At 49.8% G+C, this 21,966-nt stretch overlaps 1 protein-coding gene across 2 annotated transcripts; it reads right to left on the bottom strand.

Annotated features, from left to right (window-relative positions):
* Positions 1-139: 139 nt before the first annotated feature.
* On the bottom strand, positions 140-15,453 carry TBC1D13 (TBC1 domain family member 13). 2 transcript variants are annotated; one of them, XM_059925775.1, is made up of 12 exons: positions 15,295-15,453; positions 14,115-14,188; positions 12,441-12,481; positions 11,775-11,836; positions 11,521-11,620; positions 10,571-10,653; positions 8,650-8,809; positions 5,540-5,750; positions 4,865-5,028; positions 3,943-4,103; positions 3,690-3,747; positions 140-2,776 (listed from the first exon to the last, which is right to left on the bottom strand). In XM_059925775.1, exons 1-12 carry the CDS (start codon positions 15,315-15,317, stop codon positions 2,711-2,713), a joined length of 1,203 nt encoding a protein of 400 aa, XP_059781758.1. In that variant the 5' UTR covers positions 15,318-15,453; the 3' UTR covers positions 140-2,710. The 2 variants fall into 2 exon arrangements, with proteins under 2 accessions (XP_059781758.1, XP_059781759.1); XM_059925776.1 differs by lacking the exons at positions 12,441-12,481; positions 15,295-15,453.
* Between the last annotated feature and the right edge of the window lie 6,513 nt (positions 15,454-21,966).

Below are 21,966 nucleotides of genomic sequence, written 5' to 3'. Positions count from 1 at the left end.
TACAACTGCAAATTGCAGTTGTTAAAGAAGAGTTGAATAGGCCCTTCCAACAATTTCCTAACCTTTTCCTTTGACCATTCTAAGAGCTTCCTGCTCCGAGGTCTTGAAGGTTTCAGCCCATCACAGAACCAATGCCCACTGCAAAGAACACATGATTTATTAAAGACAACTTATCATCAACAGCATTGATTCAAAGAACAAAACAGACGAAAAAACAAAAGCAGACTAACATTCTGACCCTTGGAATGAGACCTGCTGAATTCATACAGCCCATTCTCTAAGTGTCCAAAGTCCTGGGGGCAGCTTCCCAAGCAGGAAGCCTCGGGGTCTCTAGCTCTCTGGGGACCTCCCTTGAGAGTCTGGGGAGGGAGAATTGCCAAGGGCAGGTCCTCCCATTGGCAAGCTCAGTCTAACCTGGACGTGGTTCCTGTGCTCTTTTGACCTTCATCACAAGGTCAAGGAGAGGGCACTGGACCCAGGTCTGCCACTGAGGCAAATGAGATGCAGTGATTCAAGTAGTATGGTACCAGGAGGGAAGGCAGAGGGACAGGCAAGAGGCAATGCATCAGGTGTCCTGGGCAGTGCCTGCTGGGACCCAGGCTGTGGTCCAAGCGACAGGCTGTGAAGGGATCAAGTTGTGACTGAACCACCAGCTGACAAGTTCTGGGAAGAGGGTGAGCCAGGCTGCTGGGAAGCAGCGTTTCTACCCCGTGCCGGGGTCTTGGAGGCTGGCAAGGATACCAACTCTCTCGTCTCCCTTACACCCAGTTCTATTACAGAGCTCAGGGCCCTCCCAGCCAGGACCTGCTGGAAAACCAGAAAGGTCCTAGAGGCAGGGGGAGAGGATGTTGACTGACCTTGGAAGGTCAGGAAGACCATGGATCCAGCTGGTTTCCACCATTCCAGCCCTACCCTTCATCCCCAAATCAAGCACTTGCCAATCTGCAATAAATAACCAGGAGTCTGAATAAATAGTAAAAATCTCCCAAATACTGTGTTGGGAGAGGAGGAGGAAAAAGGCAAGTGCATGGAGTCCTAGAAGCATCCAAGGGACAGCCTAGAAAGGCGCCTCCTTGGGGAAGCTGTTCCCGGCCCATAGCCATAAGTCCTGGCTGTCAGGCTAAGGAAGTTTCCGGGGGGCCTGAGGGTCCCTGCTGGCCAGTCTGGGGAGATGAAGAGGGCCCATGCTACGTCACCCAGCCTTCCAGATGCAAACCAGCTGCCTCCTCACAAAAGGAGGGAGGGCCTTGGTCAGAATAGGCCCACAACTCCCACAGCCCAGCGTGGGAGGAGCCGGCTGCTCCTACTCGGTACGCATGTGCCCCACATCATGGGAGCAGCCCGAGCAGGTGACTGGAGAAGGGCCTGCAACCTCCTTCAGCTCCCCTGCCTGAGGGAGACATGGCTCTTCTGGCCCTGACAGGACCCAGGCCTTTGAGCTCGGCCACGCCTGACCCAGAGAGGCTCCCTTCGGTCCCACTGCCCATTATGGGGTTCGCCTGCCCTGGGCCGGCACCTGGAAGCCATGGGAACGACTACACCTCAGAGGCACCTGGATCCCAACCTTAATGTCCTTTTTCTTTTGGGAGAGAAGGACCTTTGGGGGAACCTCTGGAAGACCCAGCTCTCCCTCTCCTCCCCCCTCCCTCCCTGGGCAGGTGGGTGAGGCGCAAAGCTTCATGGGCTATTAATTCTCAGCAACTCTGGGTTTCCAAGAATCCTGCAGTGGGGCAAGGGTTCAGGGCCCTCGAGTGAGGCACTGTGGACTGGGAGCCCTGGGAGCCTAGAGCTGGGAGATGGGAACAGGCTGCAGAGGTCAAGGCTGACCTCCAGGAGCCTGGCTGAGCCAGACCCTTCATCCTGTCTCCAGGGTTCTTGGGCATAGAGAGGAGGGTGGGGGAGAGGCTGGGGATAAGGCAATCCAAAGAGAGGGGAGAGAGCGAGCAACGGAGAGAGGGGCGGACAGAGTGAGAGCCACACCCCCGCAGTGAAAGAGGCGGAAGGAGAGAGAGGGAGACGGAGGCAGAGACAGACAAGGAGAAGCAAAGACCAAGAGGGAGTCACCTCCCTCCAGACACATGGAAACACACAGACAGAAGCACACGCGAGGGGGATTAAAAAACAGACACAGCAACCCACAACTACACACACACACACACACACACACACACACACACACTCACACACACACTCCGTGGGAAAGAGACAGAGGGTGAGACCTGGGCCTGGCAGCCTCTTAGCTCCTTCACGGTGTCACCTTCCCTGTGGAGAAGCCCAAGCACCAACCTCCAGAAGTGGTTTCTGGCTCATCTGCCAAGCACCTCCCCGACCAGCGCCCAGAAGATGGAGCAAGAGAGCAGGAAGAGAGCAGCAGAGCAGAGGCAGGGAGGGGCCCTTGCCTGCCCCCAGGGCCCGCAATCTGCCCCAGCCCCAGGAAACCACCTCACAAGCTCCTGCCTCGCTCAGCAGCCTGGGCGAAGGGTCCAGGGTGGAAGGGGTGGAGTGGGGGGAGGAGCCAGGGCTCGGTGGTTAGGAAGGAGCACGGCACAGCGGGCCTCCAGTGGGAGCGGCCAGGGTGAGAGGCCTGGAGCAGGCTGATCCTGCAGCGGCCCCTCTGGCTGGGACCCCACGGGCTCCTGCACGTCCCAGAAGCCAGGGCACAGCGGTCGGCGGTGGCTTCTCTCCCAAACCTGGGCCTCTTGCCGCCAGGCTACTGTGAGTCTTGGAGTTCCTTGGCTTTCTGTAGGATCTGGCAGATGTCTGTGATGGGGTAATCCTGGGCAGGGGAAAGGCCAACAGTATGCTTGAGAAGTCAGCTCACCCTTCACCACCTCTGCTGCTCCCGGCCCTCTCCAGTAGACCTGTCACCATGCTGGACCCCGGGCCTAAGGGATAGGGAGCACAGGATACCCCCACTCTGCCCAGACCTTGCACGGAGCTATACTACACCCACTGCAGCAGTAACTTAACCAACCCAACCAGTCACCACCCAAAAGGTCTCACAGCCCCTTCCCTAGGACAAGGACCACCTGCTTCACCTCTCCCCACTCCTGCCGTCGGACCCTGACCTCCACTGACAATGAGCCTGGAACAGGGCCGGATGCTGTCCATGTACTAGCTCACTGGGTCACCTCAACAGCCCGATGAGGGCTTACTGTGAACCTGCCCATTTTACACATCTAGTCAATGAAGTTATTGAAAACCAACCGCAGGCCAGGCGTTGGCAAAGAAATTAAGGCCTAGAGAGGTTGCCACTTAGCTTAGGTCACATGACTAGCATGGGAGAACAAAGATGTGAACCCAAAATCGTCTGACTCTCAAGTCCATGTTCTTAACCACTAAGGCCCACACTTTCCTTCCCCCGGTCTGAGCACGATTACCAACGGACATTATTAGCACGTACTGGGTAATAAGTCACAGCCTTGAGTGAATGACTTGGCTTCTCTGAACCAGCTTGGTTTAGAGAAGCCAAGTCATTCACTCAAGGCCACACCACACTCAAGGTCAGTGGCAAAGCCAGATTCAACCCAGATCCAAACACAGATCTGCCTCAGGGGTCTGGACTCTTAAGCCCTGCTACCCTCTCCTGATCCTGACGCAGACTATCACAGCAGCTGGCATGGGGCGGCCGCCTGCTAAGTGTCTGTCTCATGGCTAAAGACTGAGCCTGCCCCTCCGAATTCCATTACCTGCAGGAGCCGCATGTTTACGGTAAAGTCCCCTTCCAGCAACTGCTCCCGGATCAGTCTAAGAAAAACGAGCAACAAAAGCACTGGGCCCCTGGGCCACTCTGAGTGCAGGCCCACCAGGCCCCTTCCCGCTCCTGCCGGCCCCACCGCACCCGCAGCAAGTCTGGTTTGATGCTCGCCTGAGAATCCCAGAAGCTCTCACCAGCCTCTCGAGAGCAGGCCCTGCCCGCCCCCTGCTCGCGGCCACACTCACATGAGCATGGCGCAGCAGACCAGAAGGAGGAAATCAAAGCGGCTGTTGTCGGCAAACAGGGAGTCCCAGATCCGGATGACATCAGGCAGCAAGAACTCCTGGGACAGCAGCAGTGTCAGCCAGCGGAAGGCGAAGAACTGGGGCTTGATATTCTGCTCTTGCTGGGGAGACAGAGGTGCAGGGTGGGTGCAAGAATCCGTGTTGGCTGGTTGCCACGGAACACCATGCAACCTATTAGACATGAATTCATATAAGCAGCAGGCCAGGCGTGAGCGCCAGGCACGCTGAGGCGCGGGTGGCACGGGGCTGCCTAGGGAGCCTCGCTCAGTGAAAGGGGAAGCTCCTGCTTGCTGCCAGCCAATGCTGTCAGATCGTCTGATGTTTTCAATTATTCCCAACGGAGACGAGCCCTCTGGTCAGCCACAGTGAATACTATTGACCGAAAAAGCGTGTTACAAAACAGCAAGACATGATTCCATATTTGTTTAAAAAGATATGTTTATATATATCTTCTTGTTCACGAAACTTGTTTTGTTTGTAAATAAATATCCTTTTTACTGAACTGTTTCCTGAAATAAACATGGAATGCCACTCCACTAATTTTTAAAAATGAAGTTCATACTTCCTTTCTTGGAGGACTAACAGGCTGAACTAAGAGCACACAGTAAACGCCCTGCGCCACGCCTGGCACACGGGGCACTGTATCCACCTCCCCCACCCCCAGCCCGCCAGGCTCCCACCACCTGCTGCCCAGGTCCCCCAGCCCCGCCTCGGCACCCGGCTCAGCACTCCCTGGCAGCAGCAGCCACTTCCAATCCCCAGACGCAAGCCAGTCCTCATCCTGGGCCTGGGGTGCTCAGGAGCCTGCCGTCCTCCGCCCGCTTCTGTCTGCCCTGGCCCGTGTGGTGCTGGGGGTCCTCACCAGTTTCAGGTAGAGTTCCATGTCCTTATCCTTCAGGGTGGAATACACCTTTTCCATCTTGTAGGTGATGCCACACTGTGAGTCGTCAAGGCTCTTGATGAAGTTGTCCCGGATCTCAGCCATGAGGTTGGTGAAGCAGAAAAAGGTGTCCGCCTCGGCGTGCTCTGGGAGACGGGCAGGGTGAGGGCAGCCATGAGAGAACTGGCGCCCTCCCATGTCCCACCCCACCGCTCAGCTATGTGAGACCCCCTCCCCTGAGCCTCACCAAGTCACCCCGCCTTGGTCAGGCTGCGCCCCTCCTCTGTCCGTGGCCACTCTCCACCCCCAGACTAAGGACATCACTTCTTTCTTCTCGCACCTCTGACAATGCTGTACACCAGCTCAGCGACTGACTACATGCTCTTCTGCTGACACTTTTTCAAATCATTATTTACTTAAATCCTTTCTATCGTTCAGCTTCCTATATATACAGCTCATCTCCTCTATCAGAAATTCAGTTACAGATAGCAAGAAATCAGTAAACACCTAACATTCTAGAAAGTTCAAGCCAGAAAAGATCTCAGAGATGATCCAGGCCAACCCGCTTATCCGACAGAAAATGGAGGCCCAAAAGAGGGAAGTGAGCTGCACAGCTTGATAAAATAAAGCCCATTAGCCTGGAGCCCGTGTATCTACCTTTCCACTCGCTGTTGGGGTCGGTGGCAAAGGTGTAGTACAGGGGCCCCACGATCTCATTCATGCCCTGCACGTAAGCGATGCCAGGGTTGAGCTTGGCGTAGATGAACAGAATCCGCTCCACGACCTCCCAGTGGGCCTCGCAGCCGTTGGGCAGCACCTCATACTCGTTCAGGGATGAGGGCGCCGCATTCTTCTGCGGGGAACTCATCTGGGGGAGAAGAGGAGCTCGTTAAGGTGGGTGGCACTACCGACAGTATGTTCTCACTGGGTATGTTCACCCACAAGCCGAAACCTAACTTCCATCTCATGGGCAGCCCAGGGCACAGAGGAACGAGTCCAGCACCACCGGGAACAAGTGGACAAATCCAGAATGTATGACATTCTACAAGCCAGCTGGACTGCAATCTAATTTATGGTGATAAAGGTCAGGATAGTGCTTACCTCTGAGGGAAGGCGTACTGACCAGGAAGGGGCATGAGGGGACTTTCTGGATGATGGGAATGTTCCGTGTCTTGATCTGGTCGGCAGTTACACGGGTGTATACATAAGAAAAAGGTCATCTAGTTGTATACCTAAGATTTGTGCATTTATTGTGTGTAAGTTATACTTCAATTAAAAAAAAAACTTAAAAATATAAAAATATATCAAAAACAGACAACTGGTTAAGACTCTTCAAAAAGTCAGATGTTGAGGAGGGGGAAGTGGAGGCGTGCTCCAGATGAAGACACTAAAGAAACATAACATCCTAATGCAACGCATAAACCCTGAAGAGGTGCTGGTCTGGATTTAAAACAACAAAAACATTCTTAGTACGACTGAGGACACCCGATCCCGACTGAGGACACCCGATCCCGGACTGGATGTGAGGTCTTATTACGGACTATGGTTAATCTCCGTAGATGAGACAATGGTAAGGAGGATGTCCTTATTCTCACGTGATGCCTGCTGAAGTACTTGGAGGTGAAGGGTCAGGACGTCTGTCTATATATGACACACACACAAACATGGCCAAAGGTTAACAACTGTTGAATTTAGGTGGAAAGTATACAGGTGTGCGTTGTACTCTTCTTTCAACTTTTCTGAATGTTTCAAAATTTTTATAAGAAAAAGTTGGGAGATGAATGAAGAGATGATGATCCCCACTGAAAACTCATGCAATAGAGCAGAGGTCCCCAACATCAGGATCCCCTGGGAGCTTCATAAAGGTTCGGGTGCCTGTGGTTAACTGTATGAGAGCCACAGGCACACCCATGCAGGGACAGAGTATGAAGCTGTCCTGGAAGCCCAGGGTCCTGGAAACAGGAAACTCCCTTTTCCACTATATATACACGTGTATACACATATACATGCATGTACATGTGCACACACACAGACACACACATCACTAATGTTTACCCAGAGTGTTCTACTGCAAAACAGAGCTCCACAAGCCTTCCTGTTTAATGCCCTGAACAGCATAGAATACTCTCTCAACATCATTTTCAAGACGAGGAAACTGAGGCTCAGAAATGTTAGGCCACTCATCAGACATCTCGCATTACAGTGAGCCCAGACCAGCTCACTCTAGAACCCGAGGTCCAGGCCTCAGAGAGTGCCCACTGCTTTCCAAGAATCTGCACAGCCATGACCTCATTTCACCCTCTGGGCAATTCAAAATCCAGACAGGGCAGAAATGATTACACCCAGTTTACAGAAGAAGAGGCGGAGGCCCAGGAAGGTGAGTCTGGTGTTAGTTGCCCAGGGTCAAACAGTCCGCTTCAACTCAAACTGCCCAGCCACTGGTCCAGAGGTCTAGTGATGGAGCTCTATCACCAGGACCAGGTCCAAACCTAAAGTCAGTTCTCAGCCACCAATTACTGCAGTAAAATGAATGACAGAAGCCAGGTCCCCATCTTGCCACGCAGCCAGAACATCAGCAGCCAAGCAGGAGGGCCACCAACCCAGCCAGCCACGGGGCCATTTAGCCAAGCATTTGGCACCTCCTGACACACCCAGCTCTGTCGTGAGCACGTGGAACCCAGGGATCAGCCAGAACGGCCCCATCACCCCTGTGGTGGAAAACGGCTGCTCTCCTAGAAACACAAAGCCCTGATCGGTCACTCCACTTGGGGGAAACGAGCTTAGCTTGTTGGAGGTTACAGAGGATTTTTCCATTGTTGGAAGACAGCGAAAAATTTTGAGGAACAAGTCAAAGCTCCAGGTGCCAAAGCAGTAGGTGTAAATTAAGAAACAAGACAACATACTTGTTTAGCTATAAGCAGCTTCTCAGAATCACAGGAATCTGCTAGAAGGCTGAGGTTCAAACACTCAGCATCACCTGGCCAGCACAAGACCTATCATTCTTTTCTCCTAGGCCTCTCACACCCCTCCCCACTCCACCCCAGCCCCCACCCCCACCCACTCTTGCCTGGACACCTCAGCTGCCTCCCAGGTGGCCTCTCCACCTCCATTCCTGCCCCCGCCAGTCAAATCTTGTATAAAGGCAGACTTAAATCACATCCCTGCTCTTAGAATGGTGCAAGGGTCCCCAGCCCTCAGGATAAAGGCCCCGCGTGGCCTCACCACCACTCACCTCTCCAGCATCCTCCAGCAGACCTCCCCCCACCCCCCGACCCCGCCCCGCCCCACCTCATGCTGGACTCCCTTCCTTGAACACACCCCGCTCTCTCCGGCCTGAGGACGTCCACACATGCCATTCGCTCCACCTGAAGTCTCTTTCCTCTTCATCCTTGGAGCCTCAGCTTAAATGTCACTTCCTCAGGGAAGTCTTCCCTGATGCCCAGACCAGGTCGGCTCCCCCCATCACTGTTCCCACCGCACTTCCTCATCACACTGGTAGTTACTTTTCCAAGCGCCGTCTACACCACAGACCAGAAGTGTGGCTCCTTCACTGCACAGCAGGGCCCTCCCCCACACCCATGACACCAGCCTTTGATGCCTGACTTTCAGAGAGAGCCTGGAGGGGGACCGGGCAGGACCAAGGCTGCTTTGGGTAACTCTCAGGGCAGACGGTCAGGGGTCTGATGGCCCGTGGCCACTAGTCCAAGAGAAGCAGGAAGGAAAAGGCCATCACGGGGCGTCCCTGGGGCTGCCAGGCTGCCTCTCACATTTGTGACCCCGCTCCGGTTCCGGGCCACCGTCTGGGATTTCAGTGTCGTCTGTTCCACCCGCTTACGAAGGGTCTCGAACTCATTCTGCGGATCCAGGATGAGGAGGCAGGGGTACTCGGTGGCCCTCTGGAAGAAGGATATGTCTGGGCACAGCCTTCTGTCAAGAGGGAACAGGGGAGGACTGTTACTCAGCGTGGAATTTTTAGGCATCCCACCAGCACCCTGCTGCCAGATGCCCCAGCATCCCCAAAGCCTCTGTATGTGTGTGTCTGTTTTTTAATTAATAACATTTTATTTCAAAAGCAATATAGTCATGGTATATGTATACATACCCACATATCTTAACGTGTATTTGCAAATAGACACATACACACGCATATATATTTTTAAGTGTCCTTAGGGTCTTAACTCTTCTCCTAAAACAAACGTCTTTCCATGTCAAAAATACCTCATATGTACAAACGTATTAACTGCATTGTGGCTTAAAATGGTAAAAGAAGTTTAGTTAAGTTACACATTATACAATAGAATATTACACAGCTGACATGGGAGATGCTCAAGACAGAGCAAGAGAAAAAAGCAAGTTGGGAGACAGGCTCTAGATCGTGATCAAGTTTTTAAAATATATGTACTGCAGTACACGCGCATTTTCCAAAGATCTTATACAGAGCACATTGCAAACTTGCCCTCTAGAAACACTGAACAACGTGCTACAATCACTACCAGGGCAAGAACCTGTTTCCCCAGAACTGGGTTCAAGACGTGGTTCCTGACTTAAATGGGGCTATTAAACACCTGGTGAGTAGAGGCTCCAGCCTGAGAAGGAAGGAGGCAAGAGCCCGTTCTGCCCCCTGGCTGAGCCGCCCAGGGTTGGGGTCCCACTGCGGGCAGAATGAGCACAGGAGAGGAGCAGCCCCAGGTGGCAAGGGGCTGGAAACACAGCTACAAACGGTGAAGGCAGAACTGAAAGCAGGCGGGCAGACTCAGAACCCAAGCTCTAACCACTGGGTCCACTGCGGACAGGCCTGCCGGCTCCTCACCCAGCCCTGTGGGAGAGTCACCCGCTGCCAGACTCGCCCACCCAACAGGACAGCACAGCTGGCGTCTCCACACTTCTCTACCAAGAGGAACGGCACGCACATGCACACAGCGTAGCTCACAGTTTAAAAAAAAACACACTTCTGACCCTGTCGCTCCTGTGCTTAAAACCTTTGCGCGTCTGCCCCACATCCCTGGGATGGAGCGATGGTCCGACCCCTGCTTGCCTCCAGTGTGGCCGCAGGCACACAGGCCTTCGCGCTGCTCCTCGGACAGCCAAGCTCTGCAGGCTCGCAGGGCCTCCCACGGCAGCTCCTCGCCCAGCAGCACACGGCCCTCCGCTCCCCTCCCCCTGCCCCAAGGTGCCCGCTCCTCCCATCTCAGCTGCTGCCTCCGGCCAGGCTTCCCAATCACCCTGAAGCACCCTGAACTCTGCCTTCAGAGCGTTCTCCACAAACTTTAGTGACACGGAAGATCTGTTTTGTTGAACATCCGTCTTCCTGTCCTCCCTGCCAGCTTCTAGGTTCCTTAAGGAGAGAGGCCATGTCTGTCTATTCCGTGTTCAACGCCCAGCCTGGCTCTGAGCCTGCCATGTGGCGGGGCCTCAGTATTTGCTGAAGGAAGGAAGAGATGAATCCACAGACGCCAGGGCTACAACTGAAACTAAGGCAGGGAGAGAGGAGAGCCGGGCGCTCACCGCACCGCCAGCCCCACCCCAGGCCTGCTATCACTAGGGCCTGGACTCAGCTAGCAGGACAACTCACCAGCAGTTCCTCAAACATGCCCCTGTGGGCCTGGGCTGGGAAGGGACAGGGCAGAAGAACTGGGAATCCCACAGAAGCCCCAGGGGCCGGCTGCCAGCGCCCAGCGCCCTGCTCACCGGACATCTTTGTCGATCTGCAGCAGCACCTCGTTGTCCTTGAAGTACGTGTTCCATCGGCTGTCGGGGTTAGGGTTGAGTGGCTGTCAGGGAAAACGAGCTGCTCTGTCCTCGGTCGGCTAGGAGCCCAGGGACAGATACCAGCCTGGGCGCCTGAGCAGCGGCTCCGAACCAGCATTCCCACCAGAGACCCAGCTGTGGCTGAGACAGCCTGTGAGCTAGCTGGGGGGCAGCACAGGCCTCGCACGGCCTCCCGAAGCACCATCACACTCCACACCCGGCGGCCGAGCCCCGCAGTCCGCTCTGAGTACTTCCCTGCGCAGCAAGGACTCTGTCTTTCCTGTCTGTAGCTCTAGAATGCTGCATGTAACAGGTGCTCACTAAATGCTTGCCTGCTGAATGAATGAATATTGTATCATTAGGTCTCTTCGAATCTAACTCATTACTACTTTGAGTTGCCAATTCCAGTCCTTGGAGGATCGGCCTGGGTCCAACCCATCTCCACTTCCCGACTGCAAAGCACCAGGGAGGAGCTCGGTATTTGTGGCTGGAACGAGGCTTCCTCCAGGCCGCACGAAGGCAGTTTATCCTCCCACCAGCCCTGCTCTGACTCCCTTCAACTATAATATCACAGAACCTTCCTCGAGGAAGGGGACTGAGGAGGAAAGGAGACAATGCACGTGGAAGACCTGGCTCAGCGCTGCACACGCACGCTCCCATGACCCCAGTCATCGCTTACAGTCCCGACTGGGCCCAGAGCCTGCGGAGAACAGGGAGAGACAACAGCCTTCGGGGGCTGAGGAGCTAAATGCAGAAATGAGGTACTGGGAGGGCCAGAGGGGACCAAGACCAGCTGCACCTGGCCTCTGGCACGAGGGACCTAGTCCACTCCAAAGCCCACACCTCTCCCCGCTCTGCAGCCTCGGTCCCCACTGCTGACCCCTACTCACATGGTCCTCAAAGGTCACATCCTCCCTGGATACACCCATGTTGGCCTTGGCGATGCCAGGCTGGATGATCATTTCCCTCAGGAACTGAGAATACAGCTCCCTGTAGGAGAGAAGAGGAGAGAGGGATGATCCCCAAAGGTCTCCCCCAGGGAGCCCGGCGCAGAGCAGCAGCAATAGGAAGTGGGCCGGGCTCACACCACCTGCTCTGTTTGATACAAAGGGCCTCCCATCACTCCCCTTTGTCAAGGTCTCACCTCTGCTTCGCCAGGATGGAGGTCCATGATGCTCTCTCCAAGGGGAGGTAGTTCAAGAGAATCTGCAGAGAGAGAGAAGAGCAAAGCTCTGGCGACTCCCCCAGCCCAACCCTGGAAGTAGATGGAGGCTGAGAGGCCTCAAAGAAAATGTCTGGTAAAGCCCGGAGACAGCAAGATGGGCTAAATAAAACCCAGGAACACAGGCATGGGCTGGGGGCAGCCTCCCATTTTCTCCCCACTGGCTTCCCCCACCTTCATCCTGAACCAGCCCTTTCTACTGCATTTCCTCACACAGACTCTTCCAAACGATAATAAAACTCTGTGCTCAAAGGGGTTGGAAACCAGGACACCGGGGTTCTGCTCCCACCTCAGCGAAAGGCTTTAGGTGAAGCGCAGCCTTTTTTTTTGTCCCAGTAAGCATCACTTCCACTGAGCTGTCTGGACCAGGAAGCAGAGGGCTTCGCTGGCATTACAAAGTGTTCCATCCCCAAGGGGATCCTGGAGGGGACGCCAAGAGAAACAGAAAACCCAGAACTTCCCAGAAAAGCCTCCTGGGACAAGCAAGGAAAGACAGAGAGCAGGAAGAAGGGGCCAGGGGTAGGGGCAGCCCATGCAGGAAACCAGGGAGTCTCAGCAGAGCAGAAGCTCCACCCCAGGCACACCCACCTTCCAGCAGAGGCACCGCAGTCCGCCCTCACAGGGGATGCCTGTGGACATAGCAGGCAAAGGTCACGCCCCCGCAGAGTCCCAGAACCCCCCAGTCCTCCACCTCGGAGCCAGTCGGCAGGGAATGGAGTGGGCAAGAAGTACTTCTTCCAGGATCGTTTTCTGCCAGAAAGATCACTAGACTAGATGCTAATCCTGTGTGTACTCTCTCTCCGTGGCCCATCTGGAATGTTCTTTTGAGGATAACACCTTCTCACCCTTGATATTTCTTCCTCAGAGCAGCCTTTACCAACCACCACCTCTTCCCAAACAAAGTCAGGTCCCTTGACATAAATGATAATAGCTCCATCAATTCTTCACAACATCCACCACAAATGGGATCGTATAATGTAATTTGTATATCTATTTAACATCTTTAACTCCTACTACTGAGTAAGCGCCAGAAAGACAGAGGACCAAATTTGTCTTACAGTCCCAGTACCTAGTCCAGGGCATGGCCCACAACAGGTAGTCCGTAAGTATCTGTGGAATATAAACAAAGCTATGAATGCTGAGTGTTTTGGGCTTTACGGACATGTTTCACTTAATCCTCATTACAGCCCTAGTAAGTAGGGAAGATCAGCATCATTGTCTCCATCTTACAGATAAATAAACTCATCTGGAAAGACAGAGAAATCAAGGACTCACACACAGGTCTGTCTGACTCTACAGCCCAACTCAGCAGGCTGCATCCCCTGGGGCCTGGCAGATTCTTCAGCTCAGCACAGATGCCAAAACCCCTCAAGATCTTCAGGGCCATGTTATAAAGTAGAAACTAACACACCACTGTAAAGCAATTATACTCCAATAAAGAGGTTAAAAAATAAATAAATTTTAAAAAAAATAAAAAAAAGATCTTCAGGGCCTAAATATCACTCCGGAACAGAAAGACAAACTTCTCCTGAAATACTGTCATGAACCTCGCTAAAGCAGCTGTTGCTACCGTCTCCCCAGTACCGTGAACAGGAGCTAATGCCCCCACCTCAGAATCTGCATGGGGATGAAGGGGGCAACTCAAGCACTACTTGCTGACAAAGTTACAAGGGCAGTGCAGTCACAAGAAGCTACCCAGAACACCTTGGGGTATTTTTAAAGACAAGCAGAAGTCTCTGTGCTGAAAAGTTAACTAGGCCATGGAGGGCAAAGTCAAAAACTGCTGGGGTTCAGCTCCTTAAAGTGGGTGTCTCAAGGCTGGAATTTTACCATTAACCAAAGTTCACTGTTGCCTGAGTTGGCTTTGATCCTAAGCCAGGGATAGAACCAGGAACCACTCTGCAGCTAACCAAATTCTACAAGACAGGAAGCTTGCTGAGGAATGAGGAAAGACCTGACCTCCGCTCACGAAGTCTCCCCTCTGCCCTCCAGTTACTCTCAGGAAGCAATCAGCATCACTCATAGGCCAATAAGCACCCTGTCTAAGGCCTACAGGCATGCTAATTGTGGCCGCCACTGCTCCAGGAACCCCCTCCAAGCTCAGGGTAGTCACTGGTTGTTCAGCTCCACAGAAGCTGGAGATGGCCCCGAAAGGCAGGCTGGCCCCCAGAACTGGCCAGGTGTGGCCTTGGGCACCCTCCCCTCCATCTTAGTCACAACGTTGCTCTAGGAAAACCCTGAAAATGGAGAGTTGCCTCTTACCACTGAAACTGAGTTCCTGAAGCTTTTCCAAGGCAATCGTGGGCTCCTTCAGGACATCCTGGAAATCTGCAATCCTAGAAGGAGGGAGGGGGAGGCAAATGAAGCACAACCAAACCCCAAGATGACAGGCTTAGCGACCACTCCAAAAGCCCACAGCTCCCTTACACCACCAGTCTCCAGCCTGTTCCTCCCTCCCCTTCGGGACATAAAGATGGCAAAGCTCAAGCAAAACCTGGCCAAAGGCAGCTTTGGAGAATTAGAGATCACTTTTTCCTCTAAGCCCAGAAATGTAGAGATATTCTTGTCTAGAGGTTCTCAAATGAGCACCATGAAATTAGACACATTCTAATATTTAGTGAGCTGGCATTTATGGGGCACTTCCTGCTGGCCAGGCCCAACACACTGCTGCTATCTGAACTCAAAAAACCCTAGCCATCAGGAGTAATTTGATCTGTAGACAAGGACCTGTGTAATCGGCGTTCCAAGCTCAAATATATAACCATTAAAAGACCTCTGGGCCTGCCCGCAGGCAAGGACAAAAGGTTTAAAAAACAAGTCCTGCACCAAGGGGGGAAAGTGGGGGGAGGGGGATGAATTGGGAAATTGGGATTGACATATATACACTAATATATAAAACAGATAACTAATAAGAACCTGATGTATAAAAAATAAATTAAATTAAAAAAAAAAAAAAGTCCTGGAGGAAAACTAAAGAGTGAGCAAAATTAGCCAACGCTGCAGGATTTGGCCTGAGGGGAGAACAAACTGGAGAATCCAGGTTTTCTAACATTTCTAGTAAGAAAAGGACACGTGGGATGGGGAGCATCTGGAGAGACTAGGGTACTGGGGCAAAGGGTTAACAAGGGAAAAAAGGACAGGAGGTGGGGGTGAGATCGGGCATCGAGGCCCTGGAAGAGGAAGACACCAGGGGAAGGGATCCAGGGTGAGGAAGAGACAGAGAGAGAGACAGTGAGAAAAGGGGCGACACCGAGGGGCAGGTGTCCACGCTCCGTGCCCCCCTCAGGCCCACAGCAAAGAGGTTGGAAAGTGGGCGCCCAAAACCTTCTGCCGGGGGCGGGGGTGTCTCGGTTCATGGCCGCATCCGCGCGCCCCCTCCGTAGGTCAGAAGAGGCAACCTGGCCAGGAGTGGCCTGGCTGGTCTACCCCAGTGGCCCCTTACCGGCTCTTGTGCAGACTCGACATGGTGTTGACTTCCGGATCCCCCCGCTGCCTCCGCCGCCGCCAGCGCCGCCGCCCCTCAGGGCCGCGGGGCGCTGGGCAAAGGCCTCCGACCGGAAACTCAGCCTCAGGCGCGCGCGTTCTGCTCCGCCCCGCCCCGTTCACGTGCCACCGCTTCTCCGCTCTGCCGTCTGGCGGCGCGGCGGGGTGGGCGGGGCAAGAGAACGCCGGGAACACGGCCCCGCCTCCGCTCCCCCACCTACGAGGCTCGTGGACCTAGTGCGCAAAGTTTGAGGTCGCACAGGTGACCGCGCAATCTGTGCGCCCCAAGGCTATTCCTTGCCCTTTCCTGGGCCTCAGCTTCCAACTAGGCAGTATACCTGTCACCTTGTCCTCTTCCTTACACGTTCCTCACCTGCAATAAGCTATTGAGTTATCGTTTCAGGGATGTAGACCTTCCCTGCTAAACTATACAAGGCCTCCCGGCTGGTCTTTTCACTACTGAACCCTCGACGCCTATAGCAGTGACTGCACAGAGCAGATGGTTCAGTAAACATTGGATGGAAGAGCAGGACTACAGTTCAGGGTTTCCTTGACTTTTGGATTTCATGAACGTGAAATTTATCATAATATCAGGACAATAGAAAAGGAAAGCCAAAATTTCAGGATCCTTCCCAAGAAAAAACAGTTGGCAGCCTCACAATGTTTTTTCTCTACACCTATATGTGCATAATTGTCTTTTTTTTTTTTAGAAGGGAAATTTTATTTTATTTATTTTATTTTTAGCTGCGTTGGGTCTTCATTGCTGCACTCAGCCAGCTGGGCTGCTCTGTGTTGCAGTGCCCAGGCTTCTCCTTGCAGTGGCTTCTCCTGTCGTGGAGCACATGCTCTAGGTGCTCTGCCTCAGTAGTTGTGGCGTGCAGGCTTCAGTAGTTGTTGCTCGTGGGCTCTAGAGTGCAGGCTCAGTAGTTGTGGCGCACGGGCTTAGTTGCTCCGCGGCATGTGGGATCTTCCTAGATCGGGGATCAAACCCTTGTCCCCTGCATTGGCAGGCAGATTTTTTTTTCTTTTAATAAATTTATTTATTTATTTTTGGCTGTGTTGGGTCTTTGTTGCTGTGCACGGGCTTTTTAGCTGCAGCAAGCGGGGGCTACTCTTCATTGCAGTGCTTTCTTTTGTTGCAGAGCACGGGCTTTAGGAGTGCGGGCTTCAGTAGTTGCAGTACGCAGGCTCAGTAGTTGTGGTTCATGGGCTCTGGAGTGCAGACTCAGTAGTTGTGGCGCACGGGCTTAGTTGCTCCGCAGCACGTGGGATCTTCCCGGACCAGGGCTCGAACCTGTGTCCCCTGCAGTGGCAGGCGGATTCTCAACCACTGCACCACCAGGGAACTCCTGTCCTTATTTTTTTTAATTTCTCCACAGATCAGTGAAAAGTTTGTCACTGGACTGTATAATCTCGAAACCCCCTCCAGCTCTCAGCTGCTGCCCATCAGGATTTCACTACTCCATGGAGCAAGCACAGGGACACCTGTTCCTTTATTCACTCATCCCACAATTTCTGCTCCCACTATGTGCTAGGTACTGTGCTAAATGTTTCTTCAGAATACAAAGATTATGTTCCTTTGCATGAAATATAAGAAATGAATAAATGTTGACTTAATTGCACAACAGGACAGGAATTTTTTCCAGGTTAAAAAAAAAATACCACCAGCCCTTTGAAAGATTGATTAGGAAGACAGGGAAAAACACAACGTGTTAAGAAAAAAAGACAGTTGGCTATCATTTGGAAAAAAATAAAGGTCTGTTCTTACCTCACATCTGACAGGAAAGTAAATTCGGAATGAATTAAAGCTCTGCAAGGGAAAAAACCTATGGGATTAGAAGAAAACTATATAGAAAAATGTTTTGAATCTTGGAGAAGGAAGACATAAGGCCCAGAAGCCATGAAATATAAGACAGATATATAACTACCTAAAATTTTCAGTCTCTAAATGGTAAAGGAAAAGACAAGCATCAACAGGGGAAAATATGTGTACCCTTTATGATAAAGGGTTAATCTCCCTAATGTATAGAGAGTTCTTAAATCAACAAGAAAAAGACAAACACCCCAAGAAGAAAAAAAAAAAAGCATTCAGTCATTCAAGAAATGTATTGAGTGCCTACAATGTGCCAGGTATGTCCTAGGTATTGGGAATTTAGGAGTGAATAAAAGACAAAAATCTCTGCCTTCGAAGCATTGACGTTTTAGTGAGGGGAGTTAGACGCTAAATAAGGTAAATAAGTAAACTAAATTGTACATCAGATGGTGATAAATTCCGACAGGGGAAAATAAAACAGGAGTGGGCAGTGGGAGGGGCTGCAATTTTACATAGGGGGTCAGGAAAACTGCTCTGAGGTAATGTCTAAGCAAACACCTGAAGGAGGTAAGACAACAAAGCTTATAAGCAGGCACTTCAAAGAAGAAATAAAAATGTCTCACTAGAACCTGAAATAACAATAAATTGGACTAATACTCAGAGGAATATGAATTGAACAACCATATTGTGCCTCTTGGTCTGGGAAAAGTCATCAGTATTTATTGTACCCACCATCACTTGGTTGTAGAGAAACAGACCTCTCTCAAACAGCTTTAAAGAGAGTTAACCTGTACAGAGTTTTCACAGAGCAATTTGACAAGCACTAATACAATTTTTTTAACTTTTTATATTGAAATATTATAGGTTCTCCCCAGTGGTTTCTTTTTTCTTTTTCTTTTTTTTTTTTTGGCTGCGCTGCGCGGCTTGCGGGATCTTAGTTCCCCAATCAAGGATCGAACTCGGGCCCTCAGCAGTGGAAGCATGGAGTCCTAACCCCTGGACCGCCAGGGAATTCCTCTGGTTTCATTTTAATACAATTTTACCAACTTCCGGATATAACTGATGTTCCGTAGACTACACATATTTAAAGTGTACACTTTTATAGGTTTAGACATGTATGTAGCTGTGAAACCACAATTAAAATAATAAACACATCCATCGCCCCCAAAATTCCTCCTGCCCTTTTGTATCTCCTCCCTTCTTCCTCTTTTTGTCCATCCTGCCCCACCTCCATACCCAGGCAACCACTGGCCTGCTTTCTGTTGCTATAGATTAGTTTGCGTTTTCTAGAATTGTTGATATTTTTTATCTGGCTCCTTTCGCTAAGCATAATTATTCTGAGATTTGTACATGTTGTATAATGTATCAGCACTTCATTCCTTTTTATGGCCGTAGATTCCATTACTAGATGAATCAACCATAGTTTATCCACTCATCTAAGTTGAACATTTGGGTTGTTTCCATTTTTTGAACACCTAAAGCTGCTATGAACATTCATGCGCAAGTCTTTATATGTACATATATTTTCTTCTCTCTTGGAGTGGAATGGCTGGATGAATTTTAAAATTTTAAACTGCTAAACCATTTTCCAAAATGGTTGTATCATTTTACACCCACACCAGAAGTGTATGAAAGTTTCTGTTGTACTATGCCCTCACCAACACTTAGTGTGGTCGGTCTTTTTTATTTTACACATTCTAGTAGGTATGTAATGGTATTTTATTGTTGTTGTAATATGTGTTTCCTTAAAGACTAATCACAGGGACTTCCCCGGTGGTCCAGGGGTAAAGAATCCGCCTTCCAATGCAGGGGACACGGGTTCAATACCAGGTCGCGGAACTAGGATCCTACATGCCATGGGGCAACTGAGCCCACACGCCGCAACTAGAAAGAAGCCCGCATACCGCAACTAGAGAGGAGCCCAGGCACCGCTACTAAGACACCCTACACAGCCAAAAAAAACAAACAAACAAAAAGACTAATCACATTAAGCATCTTTTCATGTGTTTGCCATCTATATATCTTCTTTGGGGAGGTTATCTGTTCAAATCTATTTCCCTTTTTTTAATTGAATTGCTTATTTGCTTATTGAAATTGAGTTTTGGGAATTCTTTAGATTTTCTGGACGCACATCTCTTTTATTTTTAACTGTGGCAAAATGAACATAACACAAAATTTACCATCCTAACCACTTCTAGGTATACAATTCAGTAGTGTTAAGTACACTCACATTGTTGTGCATCTAATATCCAGAACTCTTTTCATCCTGCAAAATTGAAACTCTACACCCACTAAACAGCTCCCCATTCTCCCTCCCCAAGCCTCTAGCAACCTCCATTCTACTTTCTGTCCCTATGAATTTGACTACTCTAGGTATCTCACATAAATGAGATAGTACAGTATTTATCTTTTTTTTGTGACTGGCTTATTTCATTTAGTATAATGTCCTCAAGGTTCATCCATGTTTCTGCATGAGTCAGAATTTCCTTCTTTTTTAAGACTGAATAATACTTAATGTTTTGTTTATCCATTCATCCATCAATGGACACTTGGGTTGCTTCCACTTTTGGGCTATTGCAAATAATGCTGCTATGAACATGGGTATACAAATATCTCTCTTCAAGACCCTGTTTTCAATGCTTTGGGGTATATATCCAGAAGGTAAATTGCTGGACCATATGGTAATCCTATTCTTAATTTTTTGAGAAACTGCCATACTATTTTCCATAATGGCTATACCCATTTACATTTTCACCAACAGTGCATAGTGTTTCAATTTCTCCACATCCTCACCAACACTTGTTATTTTCTATTTTTATGATCATAGTCATCTTAATGGGTATGATGTGGTATGTCTTTTTAAAATATGTGATTTGCAGATATTTTCTTGTGGTTTGTGGTTTGCCTTTATAACTCTTAACAGTTTTTTTTTTCCAAAGAGCATTAGTTCCTAATTTTGATAAAGTCTGCACTCCCTTTGATGTCATATCCCTCAAACTTTTACATACTCTGATATCACAAAGATTTTCTCCTACATGTTTTATAGTTTTAGGTTCTACATTTAGATCTATGATCCACTTTAAAATGTTTACAATCCATCTTGAGTTAATTTTGATAAATAGTGTGAGTTATGTATCAAAGTTCATTTATTTTCATATGAATATCTAATTGTCCCAGCACCATTTGTTGAAAAAGTAATCCTTTCTCCAACTGAATTGCCTTTGCAACTTTGGCAAAACGAATCATAAACACGCAGGATCTATTTCTGGACTCTCTGTTGCATCACACTGATCTCCTTGTCTATTCTTTTGGCCTCACAACACTACTTAAGTAGCTCTGTAAGCCTTGAAGCTCCATGCTGTAACTCTATAATTCTGTAGCTCTATAATGTCTTTAAGTTAAATAGTGTAAGTCCATCAACTCTTTTGATGGTTACTTTGGCTTTTGCTCTTGATAATCTGCATTGTATATGAACTTCAGAATCCGCTTCTCAATTTCTAGGAAACAAAATTTGCTGGGATTTTGGTTGGGACTGCTTTGAAACTACAAATCAATTTGGAAAGAATTGATATCCTAACATTATTGAATCATCTGACCCATGAACATAATATATGGCTCCATTTATTTAGGTCTTTAATTTCTCTTAGCTGTGTTTTGTAGTCTTCAGTGTACAGGCCTTACACATAATTGGTCATATTTATTCCCAAGTAACGCACATTTTTTGATGCTATCGTAAACGGTATTTTTAAAAATTTCAATATCTAACTATTTATTACTGGAATACAGAAATAAAATTGCTTTTTATTTGTTTTTGTTATTACTTATAATGATAAAATTAATTTCTAATAATACATTATTTATTTATTTTTACATATTTTATTTATTAATTTATTTTCTTTATTTTTGGGGGTGAATCGGGGCTTAGTTGCGGCATGCAGGATCTTTCATTGTGGCGCGGGCTCTGCGTTGTGGCGTGTGGGCTTCTCTCTAGTTGTGGCGTGCGGGTTTTCTCTCTTTAGTTGTGGCACATGGGCTCCAGGGTGCATGGGCTCTGTAGCTTGCGGGACGCGGCCTCTCATGTTGAGGTGCGCGAGCTCAGTAGTTGCGGCTGGTGGGCTTAGTTGCCCCGCAGCATGTGGGATCTTAGTTCCCTGACTAGGGATCAAACCCGTGTCCCCTGCAGTGGAAGGCAGATTCTTTACCAGTGGACTACCAGGGAAATCCCTATTATTTATTTTTAATTGCTTTTCTTGATCTCGTATCCAGAAATCTTGCTAAACTCAATCATTAGTTTGAGGACTTCCCTGCCGCGGAGCAACTAAGCCTGTGCACCACAACTGCTGAGCCTGCGCTCTAGAGTCCGCAGGCCACAACTACTGAAGCCCGTGCACCTAGAGCCTATGCTCTGCAATAAAGAGAAGCCACCGCAGTGAGAAGCCTGCGCACCGCAAATTTATTTAAAAAAAAAGAATTCAGTTTATTCTGTATTTATTCTGTTGAAAATTGTTAAAATTTTTGCATCTATATTCACAAGGGATATTGGTCTATAGTTTTATATTCTTGTCATGTCTTTGTCTATCTTTGGTATCAGGGTAGTGATGGCCTCATAAAATGAGTAGGAATGTCTTCCCTCCCCTTCAATTTTTTTTTTTTTTAATTTATTTTTGGCTGTGTTGGGTCTTCGTTTCTGTGCGAGGGCTTTCTCCAGTTGCGGCGAGCGGGAGCCACTCTTCATCGCGGTGCGCGGGCCTCTCACTGTCGCGGCCTCTCTTGTTGCGGTGCACAGGCTCCAGACGCGCAGACTCAGTAGTTGTGGCT

This window comes from Balaenoptera ricei, chromosome 6 (assembly GCF_028023285.1).
Source record: "Balaenoptera ricei isolate mBalRic1 chromosome 6, mBalRic1.hap2, whole genome shotgun sequence".
Classification (NCBI taxonomy): domain Eukaryota; kingdom Metazoa; phylum Chordata; class Mammalia; order Artiodactyla; family Balaenopteridae; genus Balaenoptera; species Balaenoptera ricei.
Note: the sequence above shows the minus strand (reverse complement) of the source record. Positions and strands in the feature narration are given on the sequence as shown.

Excerpts from the sequence above, each read along its gene's own strand:
- TBC1D13 (XM_059925775.1), bottom strand. The coding sequence starts at position 15,317 with ATGTCGAGTCTGCACAAGAGCCG. Across the intron at positions 5,029-5,539 it reads CCCCAACAGCGAGTGGAAAG|AGCACGCCGAGGCGGACACC; the intron begins GTAGATACACGG and ends CCCGTCTCCCAG. Across the intron at positions 3,748-3,942 it reads GTCTGCTGCGCCATGCTCAT|ACTGATCCGGGAGCAGTTGC; the intron begins GTGAGTGTGGCC and ends CGTTTTTCTTAG.